The 25,867-nt window shown below is 37.3% G+C and overlaps 1 protein-coding gene across 1 annotated transcript in view; it reads left to right on the top strand.

The window, feature by feature from the left end:
- Positions 1-25,867, top strand: part of shank3a (SH3 and multiple ankyrin repeat domains 3a) — a 246,875-nt gene that overhangs the window by 68,553 nt on the left and 152,455 nt on the right. Inside the window, exon 4 of the mRNA XM_053500203.1 lies at positions 24,944-25,052. Within this exon, the coding sequence (XP_053356178.1) occupies positions 24,944-25,052 (109 nt within the window). The remainder of the gene's footprint in view (positions 1-24,943; positions 25,053-25,867) is intronic.

Below are 25,867 nucleotides of genomic sequence, written 5' to 3'. Positions count from 1 at the left end.
AGAAGGTGCAGGATTTTAAGTACTTAGGGTCAACAGTCCAGAGCAACGGAGAGTGTGGAAAGGAGGTGAAGAGGCGGGTACTGGCAGGTTGGAATGGGTGGAGAAAAGTGTCAGGTGTGTTGTGCGATAAAAGAGTATCAGCGAGAATGAAAGGAAAGGTGTACAGGACAGTGGTGAGACCAGCGATGCTCTACGGCTTAGAGACAGTGGCGCTGAAGAAAAGACAGGAGGCAGAGTTTGAGGTAGTAGAGCTGAAGATGTTGAGGTTCTCTTTGGGAGTGACAAGGATGGATAAGATTAAGAAGATGGATAAGATTAAGGATAAGTCCCCGATCAGAGGGACAACCCACGTTAGATGTTTTGGAGATAAAGTCAGAGAGGCCAGATTGAGGTGGTTTGGGCATGTTCAGAGGAGAGATTGTGAATATATCGGTAGAAGGATGCTGAGGTTGGAACTGCCAGGCAGGAGGTCTAGAGGAAGACCTAAGAGGAGATTTAAGGATACAGTGAGAGAGGAAGTTAGTTGGTGTGAGAGAAGAGGATGCAGAGGATAGGGTTAGATGGAGGCAGATGATTCGCTGTGGCGACCCCTAAAAGGGAACAGCCGAAAGACAAAGAAGAAGAAGAATATACACAACATATGGAGAAGCTGTAATTGCTTCAAAGCTTTTCTGTAGTTAGATAGAAAGAGAGAGAGAGGTGGGGTGAGAGAGTGCAAGATTTGTTTTGTTTTTTCGTGGATGTGGACATCAAAATCCACAGAGTTGATACCTCCTAATTTGTGCCAGCACAAAATAAAATGAATATTGTAGGCGATAAATCAGTAGTGAGGTTTTCCTGTATGTGTGTCGCTGTCTGTGTATTTGATACACGTTTAAGCACACATGCCACTGCAGTTCTGTCTCAAAGAGTCTTCACTACTGAAACCCTATTAAGACAAATGGATCACTCCAGGAGCCATCAATCAAGCGTTGAGTGAAGCAGTCTACTGGAAAATGGAGCGATAAGTCAGAACTTACTCACTGCGAGGCTACAGCATGAGTACGGGAATGCATCAGCCACCCTAAAAAAAGCATCGTTATCAACATCACATATGGTGTATATTATGCAATAGGTTCTTCACACTATGTTATAATCACAGTTTGTCACCTAAGCTCAAAATATGCAGTGATTGCGTTCTAGAATATGAATATTACTCAAATGATCAGCCAACCGCTGCAGTGGTAGATCTATTGACGTGATGTTCCATTAATAATGCATTGTTCGTTTATTCTGGGCACTGTCGAATCTGCTGTTGGCAGCATTAGATTAATTATGTCCTGGTTTCAATTATGTTGGAAATCTGTCTGTTATGGGGGGGATACATAAAATATATTATCACCTACAGTTTTTCTTGCAAGTGCGGTACATGACAAACAATGATTATATGCGTTAATCAGTGGAGGGTGTACCATAAAGAGTGCATACCCTATGTACCCAAAAAAAGGAAATATAATTCAAAATCTGGGTTACATACACATTTTTGGTATTACAGTAGGGTTTAAACACTATTTGATTTAGGAACGTTCTATACTTTTGCTTCTTTCTCCAAAACAGTGATGTTGTTTTCGTCTGGACAAATCACTTTATACAGTATATCCATCCATCCATTAATCCATCCATCCATCAATACATCCATCCATCCAAGAACCTCTGTAGTCCAACTAGGGACCGTAAAGGCCAAAGGTGACCGTTGTATTTATCTCTGTACGACCATGGTAGGACCTCCGGGCATAATGGGAATGCCAATTAGCCTTATCTGCATGTCTTTGAAAACAAGAGTACCTGGAGGAAACCTACCAAGCACGGGGAAAGCATGCAAACTTCATGCATACACTGATAATGCAGGAATTTAACGTTGGCAAAAGTGATAACCACTAAGCCGCCGTGCCGCCATACAGTATGTATACTACGAGACAAAATGAAATAACATTAAACCTATTACCATTAGATACGGCTTTTAGGAGTTTTGCTGTGACATTTTTATGACTAAAATGACTTTAAGTGTAAGTAACTGCTTAAACATGCCTTGATTAAACTGACATAGTCTCCCAGGGTTGGATTTTGTGTGTTGAATGAGCAACATGTAAGGTGCCATCTTTGGCCATGAGAATGCAAACACCACTAGGTTTTATACAGTGTTGTGTACAGTGTGTTTTGAACACTTACAGTTCACTGTTTGTCCTATAGTGTTGGATATGCTTTAAACACTGTTGTTGTAGTGTTGGGTATGGTTTAAACTCTTTTTAGTGGATACTGTTATTTGTATTACTCTACATTACATTATTGTTTATACAGTGCTGTGTAACAGCATGGCTAGACGATGTTGTTAACAGTGTTGTGCTGTTTTTACACAATGTTGGGTCTGCAGTTACGACTCGTATAATGGCCGGTGTTCAGCTCAGCAGGTTGTATTTGTCTCTGGCTCAAAAGCAGTGCTGAATCAGCCTCTGATTCTGTTCCTGCCTGGTATCTGATGACTGTTTGCATTCCAGTCATACTTATCCCTTCACTCTGTATTCACACAGGCATGTACAGGTACACACACAACATTATATATATATATATATATATATATATATATATATATATATATATATATATATATATATATATATATATATATCATCATCATCATCAATGTACATATGGAGTGCTGAAGTAAGCACTATGGCAAGTGATTCGTGTTTAGCAGCAGTGAAGTGAACTGCTGCATGATGCATATGAGTAAATAAACCTAATGCATTCATACACTGGCAAAGCATGGCAGAGCATCCATAAAATGTCTGTTTAAAGGATAAACAAAAATACAGTTAATCGATCTGACATGCCCGAATCAAATATAGTGAAATGCTGTGTTAAATTGCTTATTCAGGACCTGTATGTCTTGGGATTTTTATATCTTGAAGTCTGCAGTAATCAATAACAGTGAACGATGCCTCCTTACATTTATAGAAAGCTTTTGAAAGTTATAGATGCATATAGTAATAAATAAATAAATGACCTGTTCACACCCACAACAAATAGTTTGTCTAGCAAGGTCAGTGTTTTCAGAGCAGGGAAAATCTTAACTATTGTCCCAGAACACATTATATTTTCTTGTCTTGTCTTTTTTTTTTTCTTTCATTGGCCAGGTGGGAAGATTTTGCTTGAGAATTTTGGGTAATATATAAAAAAAATGAGTCAATTTGTCTCAAGTGTGTGTCTGTGTTAAAAAATGAAAATGTGTGTGTGTGTGAGAGAGAAAGAGAGAGAGATAGAGAAAGAGAGAGATTTGGCCTGGGCCTTGTGTTGTGTTGTGGTGGTCAGTTGGTCAGTCAGCAGGTTCTGTGGATCTGTGTGCCGTGTGTGTATCAGAGCACACACTCCTGATCCAGCATGCTGAGAACACACAGAGAGAAAGTTGCCCGGTCTCCAGCACATAAGGTCAGAACACCTTCTTCCTCTTTAAACTTCCCTCACATGATGATCACGTCACGGCAGGTTATCTTGTCTTTCTGTAGTTTCATGCTATTGTCTGAATTCTGAATTTGTCTGAAAAAACACTTTTTTGCACTCCTTCTAAATATCGTTTTGGAGTCCGACCTTTATGGCATTTATCATTGCGGTAAAACATGTTGAAGGGTCAATAATGTAGAGGAAGTGAATTTTGTGGATGTGTGTCATTTTATGTGTGGCATAGTACTGAATCAGTAATAAAACTAGTGCTGTGTCAGGAAGCTTCTGTTTTTTCTTTTTTTTTCTTTTTCTTCCAGGAGCACAGGCTCAATAAATTACTGCTTTGTTTTATTGAGATGATTGAGGTTTATACCAGTTGTTTATCCTTTAGGGAATTTATGATCATTGTTTGTGAGTATGTTTGTTTTAAGAAGCGCTGTCTCAGAATTCCCTGATGTCAGCACACTGCAGCGCCAGGAATGATATACCACATGACATAAAGAAAACAAGAATGGGACTCCCGCTGACATTACCAGGAGCAACAGCATACTTCAGTAATAAACAGTGTGCAGTCATAATCAGGTTTATTCATTTTAAATGTAAATTTTAGAACAAAGTTGTAAAATGTGCAACAGACATGTGTTTCGTTGAGAAATTGCAAGTCTAAATCCTCAAAATATCACAGCCATGAATATAGTTCAAGTCAAAAGTTTGGACACACCTTCTGATTCCATGTTCATTCCTGCTTTTTTGAATCTACAATGTAAAACAATGCTGAAGGCGTCCATAATATGCAATAATCTCCTTTGAACAGTTGATGTTGAGATGTGTCTGCCACTTACAGTATTCTCTGTAAAGCCTTCATAACGGTTCTAATCCGAGGTGTTGTTTGTTAATTGTTGATTTCTGAGGCTGGTAACTCTAAATGAACTTCTCCTCGGCCGCAGAGGTCATTTTGATCTTAGTCCTGTGAAGGTCTTCATGAGAGCCAGTTTCGTCATGGTGCATGATGGGTTTTGCAAACACACTTGAAAATGCTGTTCTTGTGTCTTAAAATGTTACATAATTACCCAATGCCATGTGTTATTTCCTAGTTTTGAAATCTCCAGTTTTGTTCTGGAAAGCAGCCAATAAATCATTAAACAAAAAAACATAGAATTAGAATGTCACTCCAAACTTTCGACTGGTACTGTACCTTGGAGTAAAGGAATAAAACTCACCATGCTCAGTGAATGGGTGGGATGTCGTCTTTGTCAATCATAGCTGCACAAATCAATCATCTGTGAGCTCTTGTATGCAGTTGTGAATAGGTACTGCTCTCCTCTAAGTGGTTTACACTGTCCTGTCATGCAGTAGTTCAAAAAGATTCTTTACAAGATTTATGCTTTGAATCATTTTTAACATTCAACATTTTCCAACCAGTATCATTTAAAATATAACCAACATTAATAGTGCTTTGTTCTTGCTAATGTTTTTGCTTATATTCTCATTATATATCCATTTTATGTGGAGGTGTTGTGTCGCTTGCATGGATATGAAGCTATATATATATACATCAAGAGGAAGATAGATGGTCATAAACCATCAAGCAAATTGTTTTATTATTATTTTTTTTTTTGCAAAAAGAGTGATATAAAGTTATTTACCAGCAATGTTAAAAAACCGGTGGAGATCATAAAAAAAAACTGAAAGCTGTAATTTCAAACCAGGGTGATTATTCCACCAAATACTGTACTGATTTCTAATGTTAGTTAGCGTTAACACAATTTGTTTACAAATTATTTGCATTTTGTTTTATTTGAGTTATTAACGCTTCCCGAATACTTCCTGCTTTTAAGTTATTTTGATGTGTTGTCATGTTGTTATTTACTTTAAATATACACTTTAAATAACTTTGTGTGTGTGTGTGTGTGTGTGTGTGTGTGTGTGTGTGTGTGTGTGTGTGTGTGTGTGTGTGTGATACATATATCTATAATGCACACTTCAGGAAAAGAAAAATGTGTATAAATATTTGAATACTATTATGTATTAATTAATTTAATATATATTACACTATTTGTATATATACTGTATATAATGTCAGCCATTTGGCCCTTGTCACTCAAATCCTTATTGTTGCTCATTTCTTCAGCTCCCAACACACCAACTTAAAAAAAAAGGGTTTACTTTCTGCCTAAAACATCCTACCCACTTCCAGCTACCACTGTAAATAGATATTGAAATTATACTGTGGCTACTGTAAGAATTGTGACGACTACACGACATGGTCAGAGCAACTCCAAAACTATAGCTTTTCTGGAAAGGAAAACTGGTGAACTGGCAACAGGGTCAGGGTGGCCAAGGCTTACTGATGCACATGGGGAGTGAAGGCTGGCCTTTATTGTCTGATCCAATGAAAGCGCAGATTTAGATCAAATTGTGGAAAAGATTAATTCTGTTTCAAATAGAAAGGTTTTAGATTGCACAGTGTTGGTGGCAATGGGGGACCTACTCAATATAATATCAGGTGGGTGGTCATAATAGTATATATATATGTATATATATATATATATATATATATATGTATGTGTGTGTGTGTGTGTGTGTGTGTGTGTGTGTGTGTGTGCTATTTGTAGCAGTAATGGCACTACTATCATTTGTGTGTAATCACTGTGTGTAGGTAGGTGTGTACTCGCCAGCTTAAAAGAATCTGTGTATCAAAGGAAAGTAAGTACTACTAAAGCAGTTGCGTGTGAGCCACCAAGGTGAATGATCTGTTACTAGCAGGTAACCATGGCAACTCATCTTCTGAGCATTGAGAGGGGTTAAAATGTGGTCATTTATCAGAATCCTGTGTACACACATAAACAAACGTGCACAGATAAAACGCAGGACCAACATGAACATTTGTATTAATTTGTGAGGTATTAATGTGAAGCTTGGTAATAAAATTTCCTATGTAATGAGAACATTTTCAAAACCTAAATAGGATGCACATGCAGTATAAAACAACATTAAATCAGTGAGGACAAGGATACAAACACATACACACACACACACACACACACACACACCTCATTTCTAAACCATCCGTTACACATATATCACCCAGTGGTGTTTTGTCCAGCGTCAAGCATTAGCCTAATGGAAATAGATGTTTGCACATTATTGATATATTGCTGCTATAACCGTAAAAACAAGACAAATATTTGAGTTGGGCACAGTATCTTCACCCCCCATTCAACAGAGTGCATTAGCAACAGCGTTAAGTTTACTAAAAGGTCAATGCATGCTTCATCATGGTGATCAACATTAATATAACTAATAGCTACCTAGCATGCCACAGTATTGCTAAGCAGCATTAGGGAACCCTTGGAGAAATCAAACACAGCTAAATTAAGATGGTGTTTTTTGTTTTGTTTTTTTCACACAAGATGTTTTGAGATGTTTTCTGCTGTAGAAAGAAAACTCCAAGTGCTGTAGTGGTGTGCTATTCAAGAATCCGTCATGTCTTTGAACCAGGCTTTCAACAAACGCATACTAGAAGGTCTTCTCCTGGTAAATTTCCATGTGCCATTGGGCAGATTGTGTGACGATCATGTCACGGCAACTCTTTTATAAAAGTAAGAGCAATTTTCAGTATGACTGAGAAAAAAAAGAAATGCAAGAAAGGCAGGAGCAACTTTAATATGCGATAGGTTCAATTTTAATATTTAAGTATATTCAATTTGAATATAGGTCACAAGTTTAAACCCTAGCACAACCAAGTTGCCACCATTGGGCCCTTAAACAATGCTCTTAACCATTAAAGCTCAAATGTACAGTATAATGAGATCAAATCTGCCAAATGCTGTAAATGTGACTTCCTGGGATAGAATTCAGGCACCCACAACCCTGTGCAGAGGATCTGTGGTAAGAATCATTTGTATTAATTCTATTTTATTTATATGTATTTTATACTGATATCTACAGTATTTCATTAACATTTAATATTTAATATTAGTAATTTTCTGGGGGTTTTTTTTCTCTTCTTCCTGTGTCTACGCATTTCCTGGTTGGCTCTGTGTTCACTGAACACTATGTCAATGCATCCAGAGTAAAGCTCTGATATACTCTGACTCTTGTCAGAAAGAGTCAGTTCTCACTTTGTCCTTCCCAAGCACGTGCCAAGTCAAGGCTGTACCTCTCATTTACAGATTTCTGTGCCAACTTGTGTGAATGGTGCAGATTAGGACAAAATCAATTATTTTGAATCCTATACAAAATCCTGTCCAAAGTTGTGTAGAGGCCTTGGGTGACTTCTTGATCAGCAGTCCAGCACCTTAACCACCCCTGCCTCCCGAGTCGGATGTCATCTAATAACTAACATTTGAGTTGTTTGACAGAGTGCAGGTAGGTAGAGTATATTGACTTACTGTAGATTCAGTTCTTGTGATCTGATTAAAACTAAACTGAGTGTTTGTGGTGGGGTAGCATAAGTGTAATAATACAATAATGTACAGTAAGAGTCATAAATGCATCAGTAATGGGAGTTTGCCTAAATCTTTTTTTGCCACTCGGCATGCAGCCTCCCATTCAGCAACTGTGTAAAGGGGCGGGGCTACTAAATCTGGCATGGCTGGCAAGAGATAATTATTAATGGACCTTGGGCTTGTGCCGCTCTTTAAAAGCGATGTGGAGCTTAGCTTGGTGTCTGGAGTTCAGGAGCGAGGAGAAAGTGTGACGAATGTTAACTTAAGTGCAGCATTTGAGCATGTGATGCCATGCTCCCTAGGGACTTCAATAGTGGGTCGACCGATCACTGTCATTTGATCGCCACATAGGAGAAAATGGACTGTACGAGCTGCTGTGGCACTTTTGCTTAAAGCTAGTCTTTGCGTTCATGCCACCGTAGGGGAATAGGCCAGGCATAGACGTTAAGCACAATAATGAGAAAGGTATTGTACTGAAGCTCCAAACAACTTTCTGGTTTTTGGTCAATATTTAAAGCAAATGATTTCAATATGATGAAGAATGATAGTTTGTCTATTACTGTACATTGTTACCTTAGAAATTGCTCAGTTTGCAACATGAGTGGTTTGCATTGTTTATATAGTAGCATGTAGGCAATGACAATATTTATTGGGAAAATGTCCATACAGTATCTGGGTTCTTTTACACGAGTGATTTTTTGACACTTACAAATGTTAATGTAAATAATCAGAGCAGAACGTTGGTGATTTAAAGGCTTGTGACAATGTAGCAAAAAATGTGGTAATTGTTGTTGTCTTTAGCTGCGGTTACATGGACAATATTATTTCAATGGAATTGAAATAATTCTGATTAGAGGTTCTAACTTAATTTTTTACATGGATACTGATCTCTTATGATTTGTCTTTACATTGTCAAAGCATTTAATAAGAATAAAAGTTTTTTTGCTGTGAATCTGGCAACAAAAGAAGAAGAAGAAGTTGTTGTTGTTGTTGTTGTTTTCCCTACAACTTAGAGAACAATCAGTTTATTGACTAGAAGAGCATGACCATGTAAACCCATGTGGTGTCTTGGGAAGGGATTCGTGTTTCTGCTGTTTTTTCTAATTACACAGGAATTTTAGAAGTATGTAATGGAGGGGAGTACAAGAGAATATTTACAGCTCATTAAGAAAGGAAAATATCACCTAAACATTCCCAAGATTTATATATTTATGCCAACAAAAGAAAGCAAATGTTTACATTGCTTATTTATATTTTTTGCCCCGAAATTATCAAAAATTTACGCCATCCTTTTTAGTCTGACCGGGAAAACCTGGGCCAGTCTTATCTGATTGAGATCGTTTCACAATGCATTTTCATTTTGATTTGAGTGGAATATTAGGGTAAACGTAAACACAGACATTTCTCTTTATTTGGTTACCTGATGACATAGCGTGGTGGCTTCCGACCCTGATCCCGCACATGTTAGTCTTTTCTCAGTTCCCAGAACATCTGATTTAACTAATCAGCTAAACAGCCTTTTCTGTTTACAGGTCTGTGTTTTTTTACAGGGAAAACCCTCAAATGTGCGGATCAGAGGATCCTCCAGGACCAGGATTGAGAACCTTTTATATGGAAGATTAGGAATTGTATGAGCTGCTACAAAAAGGACAGTTCTGTAAACCAACCAGCATGGCTGTGTTGGTGTGTTCTCATTTATCCACAAGAGCATTAGTGAGGTCAGGTTCAGATTCTGGGTGAGCAATGGGCATTCCAGTTCACCCCAGAGGTGAACAACCTTAGCAAACCAGGTTTTTATAGAGATAGCATTGGGCACACCAGCTCTCTTATGCTGAAACAAGTTTGGACTAGAACCTTTACTAGAAATTCTTAAGCAACAGTATGAAAAAGCATGTAATACAATTGTGTGATTCCAGTACTGTTGAAACAAATGCTTGCATTATTTTTTGCTATTAAATGTATCTAATGGTTATATTTCATGCTGTTTGATGCTGTTTGATATCCTGGTAGAAATGTGACTGAAACGGCTACACTGTTTTTAGGACCTTTGAGCTGTAAAAGACAAAGAGGCCATGATTTCTAGTAGTCCACAATAACATAGTAATAATTTGCATTTTAGTCTTCAAATTGGCAGCACAGTGGCTTAGTGGTTAGCTCTAAGTGGTTAGTGAATGTTGACTGGAGGTCCTACCATGGTCGTAAAAATGGGAATAAATACAATGGTCGCCATTGGCCTCATTGGTCCCTACTCGGACTACAGAGGTTCCTAGACGGATGTATGGCTGGAGTCCTCAAATAATCTAAAATCCCTAAAATGTATATACTTTGACTCTCTGTGTGGGATTAGTCTTCCAGCAGATAATATTAAAACTGCTTGTGTTGTCTTACTCCATTGTACAATATGTCTTAGAAAATTGCCATCTTCTCAGGCTGATGACATGGAAATCTTTTGTGTAGTGTGATTCATGCTTTCATCAGTGTCTCCATTCAAAATGAAACCAAGCATTAAAGACTTGTACCAGTATATTCATTTTGAAAAGATATCTTCAACAGAACGGTATTCAGATGTGCCATAGCTGTATGGAGTGAAGATATCACACAGTTTCCACAAAATGATCTGTGAGGTTTTGTGGTAATGATGGGAGTTGTCAGGAAAGGATGTTGTTGAGTAATTATTGCCCCACAGGCTGCTGTTGATTATGCCTTGACATTCTGCACCTTGGCAGCTGAAAAGAGACTAAATGGACCTGCGTTAAAACTAGCTTCCGCCAAGGTCTCAGTGAGGTCTCTCTCAGTTGCAAGGATGATTAACTCACCTTCTCAGAGTTCATTAAGCTCTCCATAAGACTGAACAATCTCCATTACCCAAAAGTCCTCCCTTTAAAGGCTATTTCCATTCCCTTGCCCACAGTCACTGGTGTATAACCTGGGGGAGGAACTTTCTGAGCAGAGCCTCTTTGTGCAGTTTAAATTTAAAAAGTCTTTTCATTATGACATTCATCTTCTAAACTCTAAAAAGAAACTGTAGAAACCGAAGTATACTGTATGAGGTGTTCAGTTTAACACTCGCATGGTGAAGGCTTTATGCTAGCAACTTCACATTGATGCCAGTCTTTCCAGTTGTTAAGGCCCTCAATTTACCAACAGGTACTGTAATGTAGAGCAGAGAGACTGGGACAACAAGAGGTTCCTTAGTACTCAATGTACAGCATGAATAGAACAGTTGGTTGCCTTGTAGCCCGCTCTAAAGAAATAAGGATGAAGTACTGTAGTTATGTCATCACCCAGAACGGCAGCCTAAAATATAAAATCCTTTCTAAGAAAATTTAGCTTTGTTAAACGATCACATCCAAAATTTTTCAACAATGCTCGCAATTGTAATGGGGCAAGAATAGGAAAAATGGAGGAGAGCATAAAAGAAAACACTATGGCAGAACCAGTAAAAGAAGAAAATACACTAAACAGCTCTCTTACAGAGGCGCATGGCAGCAAATCTAAGACTAACCCTCATTTAAACTGCGCAGCAACTTTTTAAAATGACAGGACTTTTGCAAAGGCATAAATCACCAAATCACTTATATTAAATTTGGTCCCATCAGCACTAATCTAAAAATATATTAGAGGCAGAGATACAAATTGAAAAGTTGGAAGATTGTGTTTAAAGTGTAAGCAAGTTCTTAACTGATGTTGAATCAAGAAGAAAAAAGAAACCTACTTAATTTAAAAGGGAGGTCATCGATATCAATATGCATAATGTTCCAGAAGGAACAGATTGCTCATTTATGGTGCAGGTTGTATAAAAGTTACTATAGGACTCTAGAGGTTTCCCAGACTAAATTGATATCAAGACAAGCCATGGTGAAAAATAATCAGATTTTTTTTCTTCTACAAACCCAAAGCAGAAATGCCATACAAGGTTTTGGAAAGAAAATGTTTTTAAAGGAGAGATTCATTTTTAAAGGGGGCGTTCATGTCAAACTGGGACTTTTTTTACTCTGGGACTTTTTAATACTGGGAATATTTTTGTGTATGAAGGCATGCAACAGATTGACATAAGATTTCAAGCACAGTACTGGTGTTAATATTTTAAAGAAGGCCATACATGGAGGCTTGGACTTTAAGCCCCATGTGTGGCCTGTGATTTAGTAAGTAGAACACCTGAAAATCAACAAATAACTTGTTGAGAACTTGCACTGTGAGACCTGTACACACAATCCTTCATGAACACAATTTCCACATTACAGGAACTTTGTGATTTGGGAGTTATTGCCATATCCTCCTGTACAATCCCTACCTCGCTCCAAGCCATTTCCACATGTTTGCGCCATCAAATGAGTTCCTGGGGAGCCAGTGTTTCAGCAGTGATCATGGAAAGGAAGCAGGTAGTTCGAACATGACTCCGGTGTACTAAGAAAGCTTTCGACCTTGATGGTATCCAAGCTCTGGTGAAACACTGGGATAAGTGCATTAGTGTAGCAGGGGACTATATAGAGAAATAAAGGGAGAGTTTACTCTCATAATTCTGTTCTTTCATTTTGCACAATCAAAAGTCTCAGAGTGGCTTGAACAGCCCTCGTACTTTGATCAAGATTATCTTTAGGAAGCTAAATACAAATCTACTCATTTATTCCTATGTTAAGGAACAAATTAAAAGGAACCCAGTTGTTTCAATGATAATGGAGAGATTTCACAAAAAATAAATAAAACAAGCTGCTGGAACTAGAAAATAAGCAAACGAACAGAGTTTGGCAATTAATACCTTAGAAGAAAATTGGAAAAGTCTGAAACAAATAGTTTGGCTACACAAGAAATCAAGAAAAATCCAATGTTGTGAAAAAGAGACACTATGAAAGTGATCTATGAAAATGTTGGGGCGGAAACTGAAAAAGGATAGCAGAAAATACAATCAATAGAATGACGTACCCAAGAACCAAAGTGATTTAACACAAAATACAGTAAATTAAATGAAATCCAGAAAGCTTTTTAAATCTGATCTGAACTTTAAAAAGCACAAACGATACCCAGCTAGATGGACCTTATAAGACTATAGTAAGGAGGCAAGAATAAAAATGAAACATGGATCTTTTAAACTAATACATTTTCTTAATGTATAGATCATTCAGTCCAATATCTGATCCTAATGTAAAGATCATTAAGTCAAATACCTGCTCTTTAATTTATGACCAGATAATGGGAAGCAGTCCTGCCTACAGTACAGTATGCCATAGACAGGTCTTGAATAGGAATGTAAGGCATTGTAGAATTTAATAAACAGTAATATTAAATTAACTGTTGCATGGATTGTAGATTTTTTTTTTTTTTTTATAAAGTCCCTTTCACAGACACAACTGGACAAAATAGACTTGGATACAAAAACGTGGCATTCAGTAAATGACTGCCTGAAGTCTGACACTTTGCCAAATGCTGTTTCCTCCCTTGAGATGCTTGGCCAGGTGGTTGCTTGTTTGTGGGTCTTTTCCGCCTTTCGTTTTTGTCAATTGAGTTGAGGTCAGATGACTCGGCTTTTAAAGAACATTTCATTTATTTGTGTTTGGCTGCTTTTGCTAAATGTTTTGGGTCACTATGCATCTGTAGTGTCAAGAGATTTCCTACAAGTTTAACTGAAACAATAGCTCTGTACACTGTAGAATTCTTTCTGTTACTTTTACCAGGCGTTGCTTTATTTAATCTTATGTCAGAACTGGGCAGCCTTTTGAAGGTCTTTTCACATAAGGGCCTTGGGATTGTTTCTGACACTTAATCCCGAACGTCTGGTTCTTTTTGGTCAATGAGGACATAATTGCTCCACACAGGGGAACCGGATAGTTTAAATGACCACACAGCCATAGCTTATAAAGTAGGAAGGCACACGAAGGTGTTGCTTTTGGCATTTTCTCCAAAATGTCAATAATACTAATAGACATATCGTGAAGATTGACCCCCTTGGTCTCTTCTTTTCTTTGTGTTTAATAGAAGCGCTCAAACCAACTAGGTTCATATTGCACCTGCTGTATTGGAGAGTGAAAATACGCAAATCCACCTTAGTGAGGGGGAAAGTAATAATGTGAACGCTGGCCAGTGGGGGGGTAGGGAGGGGGAGCCTTCCTGGGCATGTTTAAAAAATCAATCCTGCTCAGGTTTTCTCTTCTGGCGTTTCTGTTCAAGTGTTACCATTCTAAAGTAAATCCTCTAGTTACATTTATGACTGCAGGTTTTACTGTAAATGTAGACTTTGACCATGATATGCCAACCTCAACCAGAATGTTCTTGCCCTGGTTAGAAGGAAGCAGTTCTGCAATCGTCCAGTTTGTCTTTATGATCAAGGCATTTTGCTAGTATACAGTATTCCTCCTTTTATTAGGAATTTACCAAACTGTTGCTTTATGTATGTATGTATGTATGTATGTATGTATTTGTATGTTTATTTCACAAAATGAATGCATTCATTACTTGGAATGGCACCTACTTTGACATTGAGAATTCCCATAAACAGCTACCGAATGCAAATTTAAAAATGGAGTAACTTGGTACTGTAGTATGATAGTAATTTCTTAACTCTCACTCGCTCATCATCTATACCACTTTATCCTGTACACCGGGTCACGGGGGCCCAGAGTCTACTTTAGAGACCCGGGACAGGGTGCCAATCCATTGCAGGGCACATACATACAGATACCTAGCCACCGTGCTGCCTAATAACTAAATATTTTTCTTAAACTACACTTCGATCAATTCTAGAGTTGTTCATTCCAAATTTACTGAGATTGTATGCAAAGGCAAAAATATAAAATGTGTCTTTTACTGTATGTGAGATTCATTAATTATTTATTGTTTCTTTTAAAACCATCTTTGGTCTTAGAATTTTTTTTTTTTTTTTTTGTCGTTTTTGTTGGTCTGTTTGTTTGTGCATCATGTAACAACTAGTGAATGAATTTTAATTGGGTTTTCATGGCCCTTGTATCAAAAAAAAAAGTTGATCTCAAAATTCAAAAGATGTTGCTGTAGATTATTTATACATGCTTATGAGTATGCAGTTTAAATTCTACTTAATAAACCTGATTGCACTTCACAGTATCGTAAAGATTTAACGTAAAAAAAAAAAAAAATTCAAACTTCAACAGATGCCGCTGTACCATTTAAAAAATTTGTGTGCAATTAAATTCCATGTGAAGAAAAAGTCACGGGCACATCTACTGTAGTATCTAAAAAAAAATTTTAAGCCAATAATATATTAAACAGTCATAATTGCATATTTCCATATTTCTATTGACTTGTAAATGCATTTAAATTAAACATAAGGTAAGGAAATCTCTTAAATAATACACAGCATATCCCCTTTTTATAAAACAGAAGGGAATTTTGGGTTGGTAGAAACTGTCAGTTTTATTTTCATGGTTGATTTAATTGCAGTCCTGCTGTGTGTAAGTCACTTAGCCTAGTGTTACAGGAAAAAAAAGAAAGCGCTAATGCCCTAAGGGCATCAAAAGTGCCCGAACCTTGTTTGAGTGATGAGTAGAGTACACATGGCTGGGCGTCTGAAAACACGGTGTTTCACTTAATTATTCTGTTTTTTTTTTATCTTTTTTTGTTTAATTAGTTCCTATACTCTGTGTATTACAACATGCTTAAATAAAAGTTACTGTGCTGCAATACACTTGCATATGTTCTGTCCTACAGTATATCCATACACATATCCACATACTGTAGATGACATATTAAAGGGAAATACTCTGTCTAGCCAAAACAAAAAGTCACATGCTCTAAGATTTTGTTCAGTCCCCTTTACCTTTGTTTACAGTGCGCAATGTGGTAGGCAATGCGTGTGTGAAAATGATTCTATATACAGTACGTCCATATGTAGCGTTACCCGCTCATCATTCAGTACATTCAACATTGATGAACCTAAACCTGACCAATTGAAACAACCCAAGATTACACCGTCTCTCGAGGCCTGTACAGTGGGCACTATGCATGATGCGCTTCCCTTCTTACCCTGATGTATCCATCACTCTGGGATAAAACAACAACACCAGCTGCATGAATGGTGTTCATCCTTGAGAAAAGTATAGCATTAAAATTGTTCTGGTGATTCACCTTATTAACACTTTTTTTTCCTTAATTACTGCCTTTACCTTATTGACCTTAAGATTGAAACTAAAAGCGTTATGTGGTTAATGAAAATATTATTTATAAATACAGACAAATACATGTGTGCTCTTTGCTCCAGATGTTTGATGCAGCTGTGTCTTAATTATCATGCCTGGTGTTTTTTTTTTTTTTACCTCTCTCTATGCTTCGGTCAGTCCTTTTCTTATTCTGATCTTTTCTTTTCCCTTATCCTTCTTACCTGTGTCTTCTCACTAGAACCTTCACCTCTTTATAGTGTAAAAGAATGTGATGTCTTATCTCACCACTTCAGCACTAGCAAAACTCATGTGGGTCTCATATTTTCAGACTCATCCTAGTGCAATTTTATGAAGGACAGTCAGTGTGCAGTTGATTCATACAATGCAGTTTACATTATGTAGTGTTGCTATTTACTACCAAGCAGAAGATAAGTGTCCTTCATACTGTATGGTTGCAAATGCAAACAGATGTGTGTCCGCTTGCGAGTTCTAATCTTTTGCCTTATACTTAATGCATAGTTGATGTGCTGCATGATTGAGAGTTGACTAATTGTGGATTTGCTGTAAGTTTAAAAATTTAACAACAATTAGTTTATTTTAAGTATTTTACAAAGTTTATATAACACCGTTTTAGAGGGCTATTGAGACTTTAGAATTAGATTGCTAGATATTTAAACAATTTGACAGCAAAATGAGATATATCCAGTTTTATACTGTTTGTTTTGATGTTTTTCAAAAGAAGCCAGATGTAATACAAGTTGTCAAAAGATATATTTTGAATTGCTTCTTTGAGTCACCACAGTGTTAAAATCATATATTATTAACCAATTATTTTGGTTATATCAGCATAAATTTTGGATAATTTTGCAAAACGCTGTAACTTCATCTCCGACAGATTTGTCCTAATGGATAATCAATAAATGTATTGGTTGCATTTAAAAAAAAAAAACATAGCACACACATGCTTTGATTTTGTTTTTAAATTGCTTCATTGGCGGCAACGTAAAACAAGGTAAACAATTCTTTGGTTTTTAAGGCTTTTTAATGACAATAGCAGGGATGCAATGTTTAAGGTTGGATAAGACATCAACCAATTGCATATACATCCCTGGTCCTGTAAGGTTATAAAATAAATTTATTGGAATCCTTATTGGAGAACCGGATGTAGCGGACATATCCAGGTGTTTGTTTGTTTTTTTTACAGAAAGCAATCACACATCTTCTGAGTGTTGTTAGGGTTTTCTCTCTACTTCCTTTTGCCTTTGCAAATACGTATAACTTTCGTATATATTGAAGTGCATCCTGGCTCCCAAATGTAGCAAACCCAGTGCTATTGATAGTTCAAACCTTCAAAAAAAAAATTATATAGTGATTTTAAACAAAGTATTTTGAAATAGTCAACCATGTGTGTCAATATATTCCTTAGAGATTTTATGATTTCTTAAGTAGTTATTTACATCGAAAGGTGATTATACTGTAGGAGAGTGGTGGTGAATGATGTGACAGATGACATGACAGTAGACGTAGTGTAATACAGATGCAGCAGTAGACTTGACACATTTCAGAGGCCGGGAATATACGGGGTAGTGTGGCTGTTGGAAATCTGTTGCGAGAGATCTGTTGTGGAATGATTCACGGGTGTTTGGTATATTGGTGATCATTAGTGTGGGCAAAGATTTAATTCAGCAGTTTATCTTAAGAGACGGTTTTTCCATTGTTACATAATCAATTGTGGCTTTTCAATGTTTAAAATAAATGCTCTTCTTTAATTTAAATTATTACTATTATTTTTATTGTAGCAAGTACAGAAGGCTTGAATAGGTGCTAATCCTTCGGCTAAATCATTCCGCTATGACGACTCGTAAAAGAACTTTTAAGATGATTACATCAAAAAAAAAAAAAAAAAAAAAAAAAGAATGATCCCCCCGAGCAAAAACCTGGACTTCCACTACGTCTTCTGTGTGCACTCAACATCCAGGCAGGATAATAGTCTATAATACTTTATAGATAATACTATACCAGGTGCTCATACTAATGGAGGTTGGCTGTGTACAGTATAATATTTACATGTACAGTAATATGTGCATTGAAGTGTGTTTCTAATATCCACTTATTTGTGTAGTTTGAATTATGTTCTCATGTGGTGATCTCTATTATAAACTCCACAATGGTGTGGACAGTGTTATGTTCACTGTGGCAGTAATTCTAATGATCGTTCTAGGTCTTCCAGTATGAACTGTTGAGGGTGTTTTGGTTAATTTTTAATTATGTGAACATGTGCTATAGTGACAATATACCACAAAACAGGTAGAACTTTATCCGATTGTACAGGTATGCTTCCTCGTCAACAAGTCCACAAGTTTGCTTTTTTATGGTTTTATTTTCCATTTTTTAGGGGTCGCCACGTCAGATCATATGATTTGATACTGGCAAATTCGGATGCATGGCCATAGGGTTAGATCCAACAGTGGCAAGGCTTGAACCTCCAACCCACTGATCAGCGACCAGGATGCTCAACCACCTGAGCCACCAATACCACCCACCCTTCGGACTAAGATATATGCCTGAAATACTAATTAAATAATGGATTAATTCCACATTGTAATCTGGTAAACTGCTAGTTGCTGTTATAATTTCAAAAACAGTCAGGTGGATGAACAGACTGTATATTGGCAGAGGCATAAAAACACTTCCAGACATGTTTCAAGCGTATATATCAATAATGAAATGTTTTTAGCCTATTGTAAAGAATTTTTAAAGGAACCCATACTTAAAGGAAAACCCTGAGCTGAAAAGATCTTCGTCGAGACTTTAAGTGGTCACTACTCGATTGATGAATAAAAAATATCTCAGGGATCCAGGTGTATCTGCAGACACTATTGTTGATGATGACGATGGTGATGATGAGGAGGAGGAAGAGAAGGAGGAGGTATAGGATAACACATTAAATATTTTTTTAATGGATTTTGGCTTCCAAAGGGTACTAAAAATGAAAAGTTTACGTTAAAGGTAATTCCTTACTAATAGTACAGTATATTGAGACGCGCTGCTGAAGAGTCATATTAAACAGGATTTTCTATTAATTATTTGTTTAACATGCAAGACACAGAATATCAGCACACATTTTTTTCTTGTAACACAAAAAAAAAATGTTTACTGTTAAAAATAAAACGTCTATCTATAAGATTTAGTACGAAACCCTAATGTACTACAAAGGATGTACGACAAAACCTTACAAATTTAACCTGCAAATAAAGCAAAAAAAAAAAAAAAACAAGCTTCACAACAAAAATGTCATGGTTGGGTTTACAGCACTGGCATTTTCGCACACTTTACTTTGTTGGATGTTTAATGGTGCTGCAGGAAAGAGACTAAAAGTGACTGTTAGAGTCTCAGTGCAAAGAGCAGGCTATATATCAAACAGAAAGCGTGTCTGCTTTAGAGTTGCTGCTTATGAGCATTGCATTGTTTTTTAAGTACCTTTGTGTGAAGTTTCCTAAGCAATGTTTATCAAGCTTTGTTCATCGATCCATTTAAATGCTAAATGTTCTTTCATGTTTCCAGGTCTAAATTCCAACTGTCCATTTTTCTTCCATAATTGGCTCCCCAGCTACTCATGTAAACATGCTGATAGACTGCCAGACTGCGGTGGGTCAGAGTGAATCTGCATAAGATAAACATGATGAAATACTGTCTCTCCCTCCTTCTCACCTGGCTGCTTGTGATTATCTGAATACAGCATGAGTAGTTTATTGTAAGCCCGGAACCTGGCTGTAGCAGATGGGCATTGGATTAAGATGAGGGACACATCTGGACGAGACGCAGTTTGATTGAACGTGTGGCACAAGTCAGAATAACGTCTGATATTTCTATATATAAATCCAAAGTTTTTAACGACAATCTAATTTTTTTAAATAATGACAGTCAAGATAATGAAAATAAATGGTTACTCTCTGCAATGAAATGGCTATGGAACATTCAATATGTATTATGAAGTCCTTTATTCTTTAAAACCTGCTGGATCCAGCTGGGCATCGAGTCAAAAGGATGATTTCAGACTTTTTGTTTCATGGTCAATCCATGGCTGCTTGACTGCTTCCTGAAGATGGTTTCTTGACTGCTGCTGCCTTACTTACCATTGTCCAACAGTTTTCTATTGGGTTTAGATCTGGAGATGGCCCAGGACATGTCTCCAAAAGCTCAATACTGTACCATTGGCACATGTATTGGTTTTCACTAGTTTTTAGTACAACTCTTAAACCGGATAAGCTCAAACTTATTAGTAAAATCACATTTTTGTGTGCACAGGGAGAACTATCATACATGGAATATGTTGTATTAATACTTTTGGCCACCACTGGATGGATGAATGGATGGATGGATGGATGGATTGATTGATTGATTGATTGATTGATTGATTGATTGATTGATTCCCCAATTAGCCATAACATTAAAACAGGAAACGTGAATACCGTCAATTACCTCTTAAGGGGTGGGATATTGAGTAAACAGTCAGTTCTCAAAGTTGATGTGCTGGAAGTAGGAAAAATGGGTAAGTGTATGGATGTAAGTGACTTTGACAAGAGCAACATCATAATGGCTAGAGAACTGGCTCAAAGCAACTTTCAAAACTTCAGGTCTGCAATAATTAATACCTACCAAAAGTGGTCCAAGAAAGGACACACGGTGAACCGGTTACTGGATCATAGACGCCCGGTGCTCTTTGATGCATATGGGAAGCGAAGGCTGGCCAAGGTAACCCAGTCAAACAGAAAAACTACTGTATCTCAAAGGTGTGAAAATACACAGTGGATTGCAGTTTGTGGCATACAGTACAGTATGAGGCAGTGTAGCAGACCAGACAGGGTGCTTATGCTCCATCACCAACAATGAGCAATCAGAATTGGTCCTCAGACCAATGGAAGAAGGTGGTCTGGTCTGATAAATCACGCTTTTTTTTTTACGTTAAGTACTTATTTCCTCCCACTACATGTGTAAGGTAAATGTATGTTCATGAAAATATGCCAACAATTGTGACCTTAATTACATGCGGCACAAAATTTATATCCGTTTCCTTAATTATCTTTTCCAACCCCAACCTGAACTGTAGTCTAATCTAAAACACCATAATGAGAGGTTTGCTGAAATATGACCAAGTGGTGGATTCTCCAAGTGTTTAATAATGGCCATACACCATTACACCATACACCATTAAGATGATCATATTTTAGTCACATGTTTTCATCTAAACTGCACTGAAAGCTACTTGTGTGCTCAGTCAAAGCTTAAAGAGTGAACAGATTATAAAAAATAATACCTGATACACAGTATAGTGCATAAGATTATGTATTTAAAAATATATACCGTAGTTATTAAGTCATGGGAGAAAAAGAAATATATAATATGTTATCTGCGGGTTTCTTGGTATTTTTGATTTTCAAGAAATCAACTTCTAATGTGTGTCTCTTTATCCTCTGGTACAGGTTTTTAGGAAGCATTTATCCATTAACCCCTGAAAAACTTTTAGAAGTTGAGGAATAAATAACAAAATACACAGTGTAGATCATAACTCAGCACTGCGGCCTTGCACCTCTAGGGTCCGGGTTCGATTCCCTCCTCAGGGTCTGTGTGCATGTTTGATGGGTTTCTTTCGGGTGCTCCGGTTTCCTCTCCATGTCGAAAGACATGCAGGTTAGGGTAATTGCTGTTCCGAAATTCCCAGTAGTGTGTGAATGAGTATGTTTGTGTATGTGTGTCCACCCTGAGATGGATTGGCACCTCGTCCAGGGTTTACCTTGCGGTATAGAGTGATAAGTGAGTGATGTTTGTTCAGATTAAAATAGTTTTCTGTCTTCTATATCATTGATCTTGGTGTGTGTGTGTGTGTTTTTTAAAGTGTATTTGCACCTGGAGCTGAGTCAGTAAAAGCCTCTGCCTTTGGGACTTCAGGAGATGACGAGCGTGTTGTTTAGATTAGAAAGAACCATTAATGCCCAAGGCTGTGAACATTAATTCATGTGAGTCAGAGACAGAAAAGGGCGGAGACGTAGTTTGTCTGCAACTTGTTTAAGTAGCACTCTCGCACAAACCAACACACACACACACACACACACACACACAGGCAGGACTCCACTCTCCTGATGTGACGGCTAGGCTATCATTTCTTTTGTATCACATCTCCATAACAACAGCTTGAGTGACTCAGAGAGGGAAAGCGAGAGGAGAGCGTGAGGGAGAGGGAGCGCCACAGAGTTTCGGATGGAGAAAGTGGCAGCGCAGTGGTGTGTAAGGTCTTGTGTGAGTCACTCGGATGATCGTCGTGGTGCCGGATAAGGGTTCGAGGATTGTGATGTGCAGGACACTATCAAAGTGAGAGCAGAGATATTGGACAGTGTTCATCTCAGCACATGGTGAGAATCCTTGAGGCTTTTCTTTTTAAATATAATTCGGGCAAAGAATTTGTGTGTGTGTGTGTGTGTGTGATCGCGTGTGTTGCAAGACCCTTAAAGTTATGTAACCGTCAGTAAGATGGGAAATTGGGGAACGTTCCAGGTATATTACAATTGACTAAAAACAGTTCAATCCTTTTTTGTAGAAAGAGAAAATATTATGCATAATCTGATGTCTGATATTTTACATTATATATAAAAAAAAAAAAAAACATCATTTTGCTTTTAATGCTCATTCCTTTGTGATCTATTAATCTATCTACATTGTGTGTCTTAATGTCCTTAGCCTTTTGTCTGAGCTGAGCATTTGGTCTGACCTTGGGGTGGTGAAGCATCTCCGTTAAAGCTCATTTACTGCTTTAGTGTACTAGTGTGTGAATAACAGCTCTAGGCAAATGATTAAATGTTAACTTTACCAACAGGTACATCTAAGTGGATTACTTGAAGATCAGCGGAGTAGGTAGTGACTAAGCTTAGTGCTGATCATGTAACTAATCCTGTAGTGTATATTGGATTATGAGAAGGAGCCGCTAAACATTAGTCTTTAACGTTATTAACACAGCTGCATAATTTGTCATGAGACCTGATTGATAACCGGTTTTTAGCATCAGTGAAAATTGGAGAGATATATATCCCTTTACTTTAAATTTATTAGGGCTTGTTTTTTCACCTCCGGTTCAGTGTGCGTGGTGTTTGTGGGACCTCCCTATGCTTATTGCGTTTCCTTTGGTTATTCCAGTTTACTTTACAGTCTGAAAACTCTATGTTGATAGAAGGCACTTTCAATGTGTGAGTGGGTGTGTAAGTTTGTGTGTGCATCTGTTTGTGCCCTGTGATAGCTTGGCACCTCATTCAAGGTGTACCCAAGCTCCCTGGTTCTCTGCATCTTTATACAGAACAAGAAGTATAAATAAATGATGGGTAGTATATATTTTTGCTGAGCGCTCTAGGTTGTGTGTGTACTAGAAAAATGTACAAAATGAATTTTGTTTGGGAAATAATAGTACAATCCATTTTTGTGTTAAGCCATTTACTCTCTACTGATTAAGTACCTTGTTCATATGAGTTCGGCTCTATAGGTGTGGACCCACATTGGTAAACTAAATGTTTGACAGCAGAGACAAGCTTAAGATCAACTTGCACATGTTGTGATTTAGTCTCTGAAAGACAATGCAGAATAATCTTTAGCACATAGATTATATAAGAACTGGACCAATCCTCCGGAACGTCACTCATAGGTTTTCTGAAGGACGGTTTTGAAGCTCAAGTGTGCGAGCTCTGGTTGTCACCAGTTTACTCTGCATAAACCCCCAGTTAATCCATAAATAAACCATTTGTGCAGAATGATTGCCTGGCTGTTGGTTGGAACACACGTACTTACCTCAGTTCCCATAAGCTAGCTAGTTTAGCTTAATTAAAATGCTAAAGTGGCGAAATTTATGTGGTTCATTTATATACTAATGGTTCTTTGCATTTGATTGAAATCTGTCACCCGTACGCTAAACGCCATTCCATGTCAACGGTTGAACTACAATAAACTGCATTTCCACTGTCACTCATTAGCCATGCAATTGATGTATACATTTTTGGATTTGTATAATTATAAATGATGGGCTTCATAAATTTATCATCATCATTAATAGGAACTTTAGCTATGGAGTTCGAAATTGTTTTTTTTTTTTGTTTGTTTTGTTTAGTTTTGTTTTTTTTATGCCAGGCTGTAAACGTGTTTATTTCTGTTGTAAGTTGGACATTGTAACATAGGGGTCTATGGCGACTCACTCACTTTTGGAGCCAGCCCCCACTGGACATTTGAGGAACTGCACGTTTTAGCGCTTTGGTTAATTTTTTCAGCACCCAACGTTGCCTCCTTGCTTAAGCGTTATGGATGTGATATCAAGTGAACAAGTCTTTATGGTAAAATATATTTCCTAAAACATTTTCTTACAAATAAAAAAAATTGCAGAAAGGCCAGGAGTATTGGGAGGATATGGAGTATTGGGAGACGTGAATGAACACGAAAAAATTGAGATTTAAATCTTCCTAGTGCCGCTAGTTATACTCCGTAGTGATGTATAATCAAGACAAGACAAGTTAATCTTCTGTAAATTTTAAGTAAATCAAATAGAGAAATTACATAAAGTAAGATGTAAATGTGTGACACTTGAATGCAGTTTCTCTGTACTCACAGCTATAGTCTTCCATATTAACGTTAACTATGTAAATTGTGTGGAATTGCCTATTTTCATTTTGTGCACATATTTTGTCTGTGTGTGTGTGTATGTGTGTGTGTGTGTGTGTGTGTGTAATGTATTTGTCCTTGTTCAAAGGAAGATGCATAACTTTTCGCCATGCCTTCACTTTTATCCCATGTTGCATTATATAACTTACACATGTAGACTGCAATCACTTATCTTCCTTCTCTTCATCTCCCCCACAGGCTAACTTGAAGAAGTTTATGGAGAATGTTCAGCAGAGGAATACCGAGAAGGTTTCAAAGTTTCTGGAGAAAGGCCTCGACCCAAATTTCCATGACCCGGAGAGTGGGGGTAATTATTATTATTATTATTAATATTATTATTATTATTATTATTAATTAATTTATTTATTTTCTAATGGTGGTGGCGCGGTGGGCTCTCACCTCCAGGATGGAGGTTTTTATTCTTGCCGTGGGTCTGTGTGTGTGGAGATTGCATGTTCTCACCATGCTTGGGGTTGGGTTTCCTCCACAGTCTAAAATGCAGATTAGGCTTTCCCAATTTGCAGACATTCCCAAATTGCCTGGAGTGTGTGAGTGTGTGTATGTCTGCTCTGTGATGGCTTGGCACCCTGTCCAGGGTGTACCCCTCCTCATGTCTGAAGTCTCCTGGGATAAGCTCCAGGCTTTTCACAGCCCTGTAAAGCATTACAGAGAATAAATGAAAATAAATAGATTTTTGATGGTGTATTTTTGCCTAGAAAGAAATATGTATGTCTGGTGTTATTTAGGCAGAGTTCTGCAGAGTAATTATTTTTTTTAAACCTGTTAAAGACCTACTGTAGGCCAAAGAGTGAATTTTTTTATGTGAATTTAGAGTGAATTTTGATTGATGATTATGATAATAATAATACTTTCAATACTGCTCTCTCCCTTCTCCCATTATAATTCTCCCTGTGCACAAAACAGGTGATTTCATTAATTAGAAGAGTTGCTAAAAATTTACTATGCGACATGGCCATCATTTTCAGACCTAATCCCAATAGAAAACTTGGATTATTGTAAAAATGTCAGTAGCAGTCATCTTGTGTACATGTTCTTCATGATCAAATAGGCATGGAATGAGCAAAGTACTGCAGGGTCTTTTTGACTCTTTGCCCAGACGTA

The sequence above is a fragment of the Clarias gariepinus genome, chromosome 7 (assembly GCF_024256425.1).
Source record: "Clarias gariepinus isolate MV-2021 ecotype Netherlands chromosome 7, CGAR_prim_01v2, whole genome shotgun sequence".
NCBI lineage: Eukaryota > Metazoa > Chordata > Actinopteri > Siluriformes > Clariidae > Clarias > Clarias gariepinus.
This window is presented reverse-complemented; position numbering and strand designations above follow the sequence as displayed.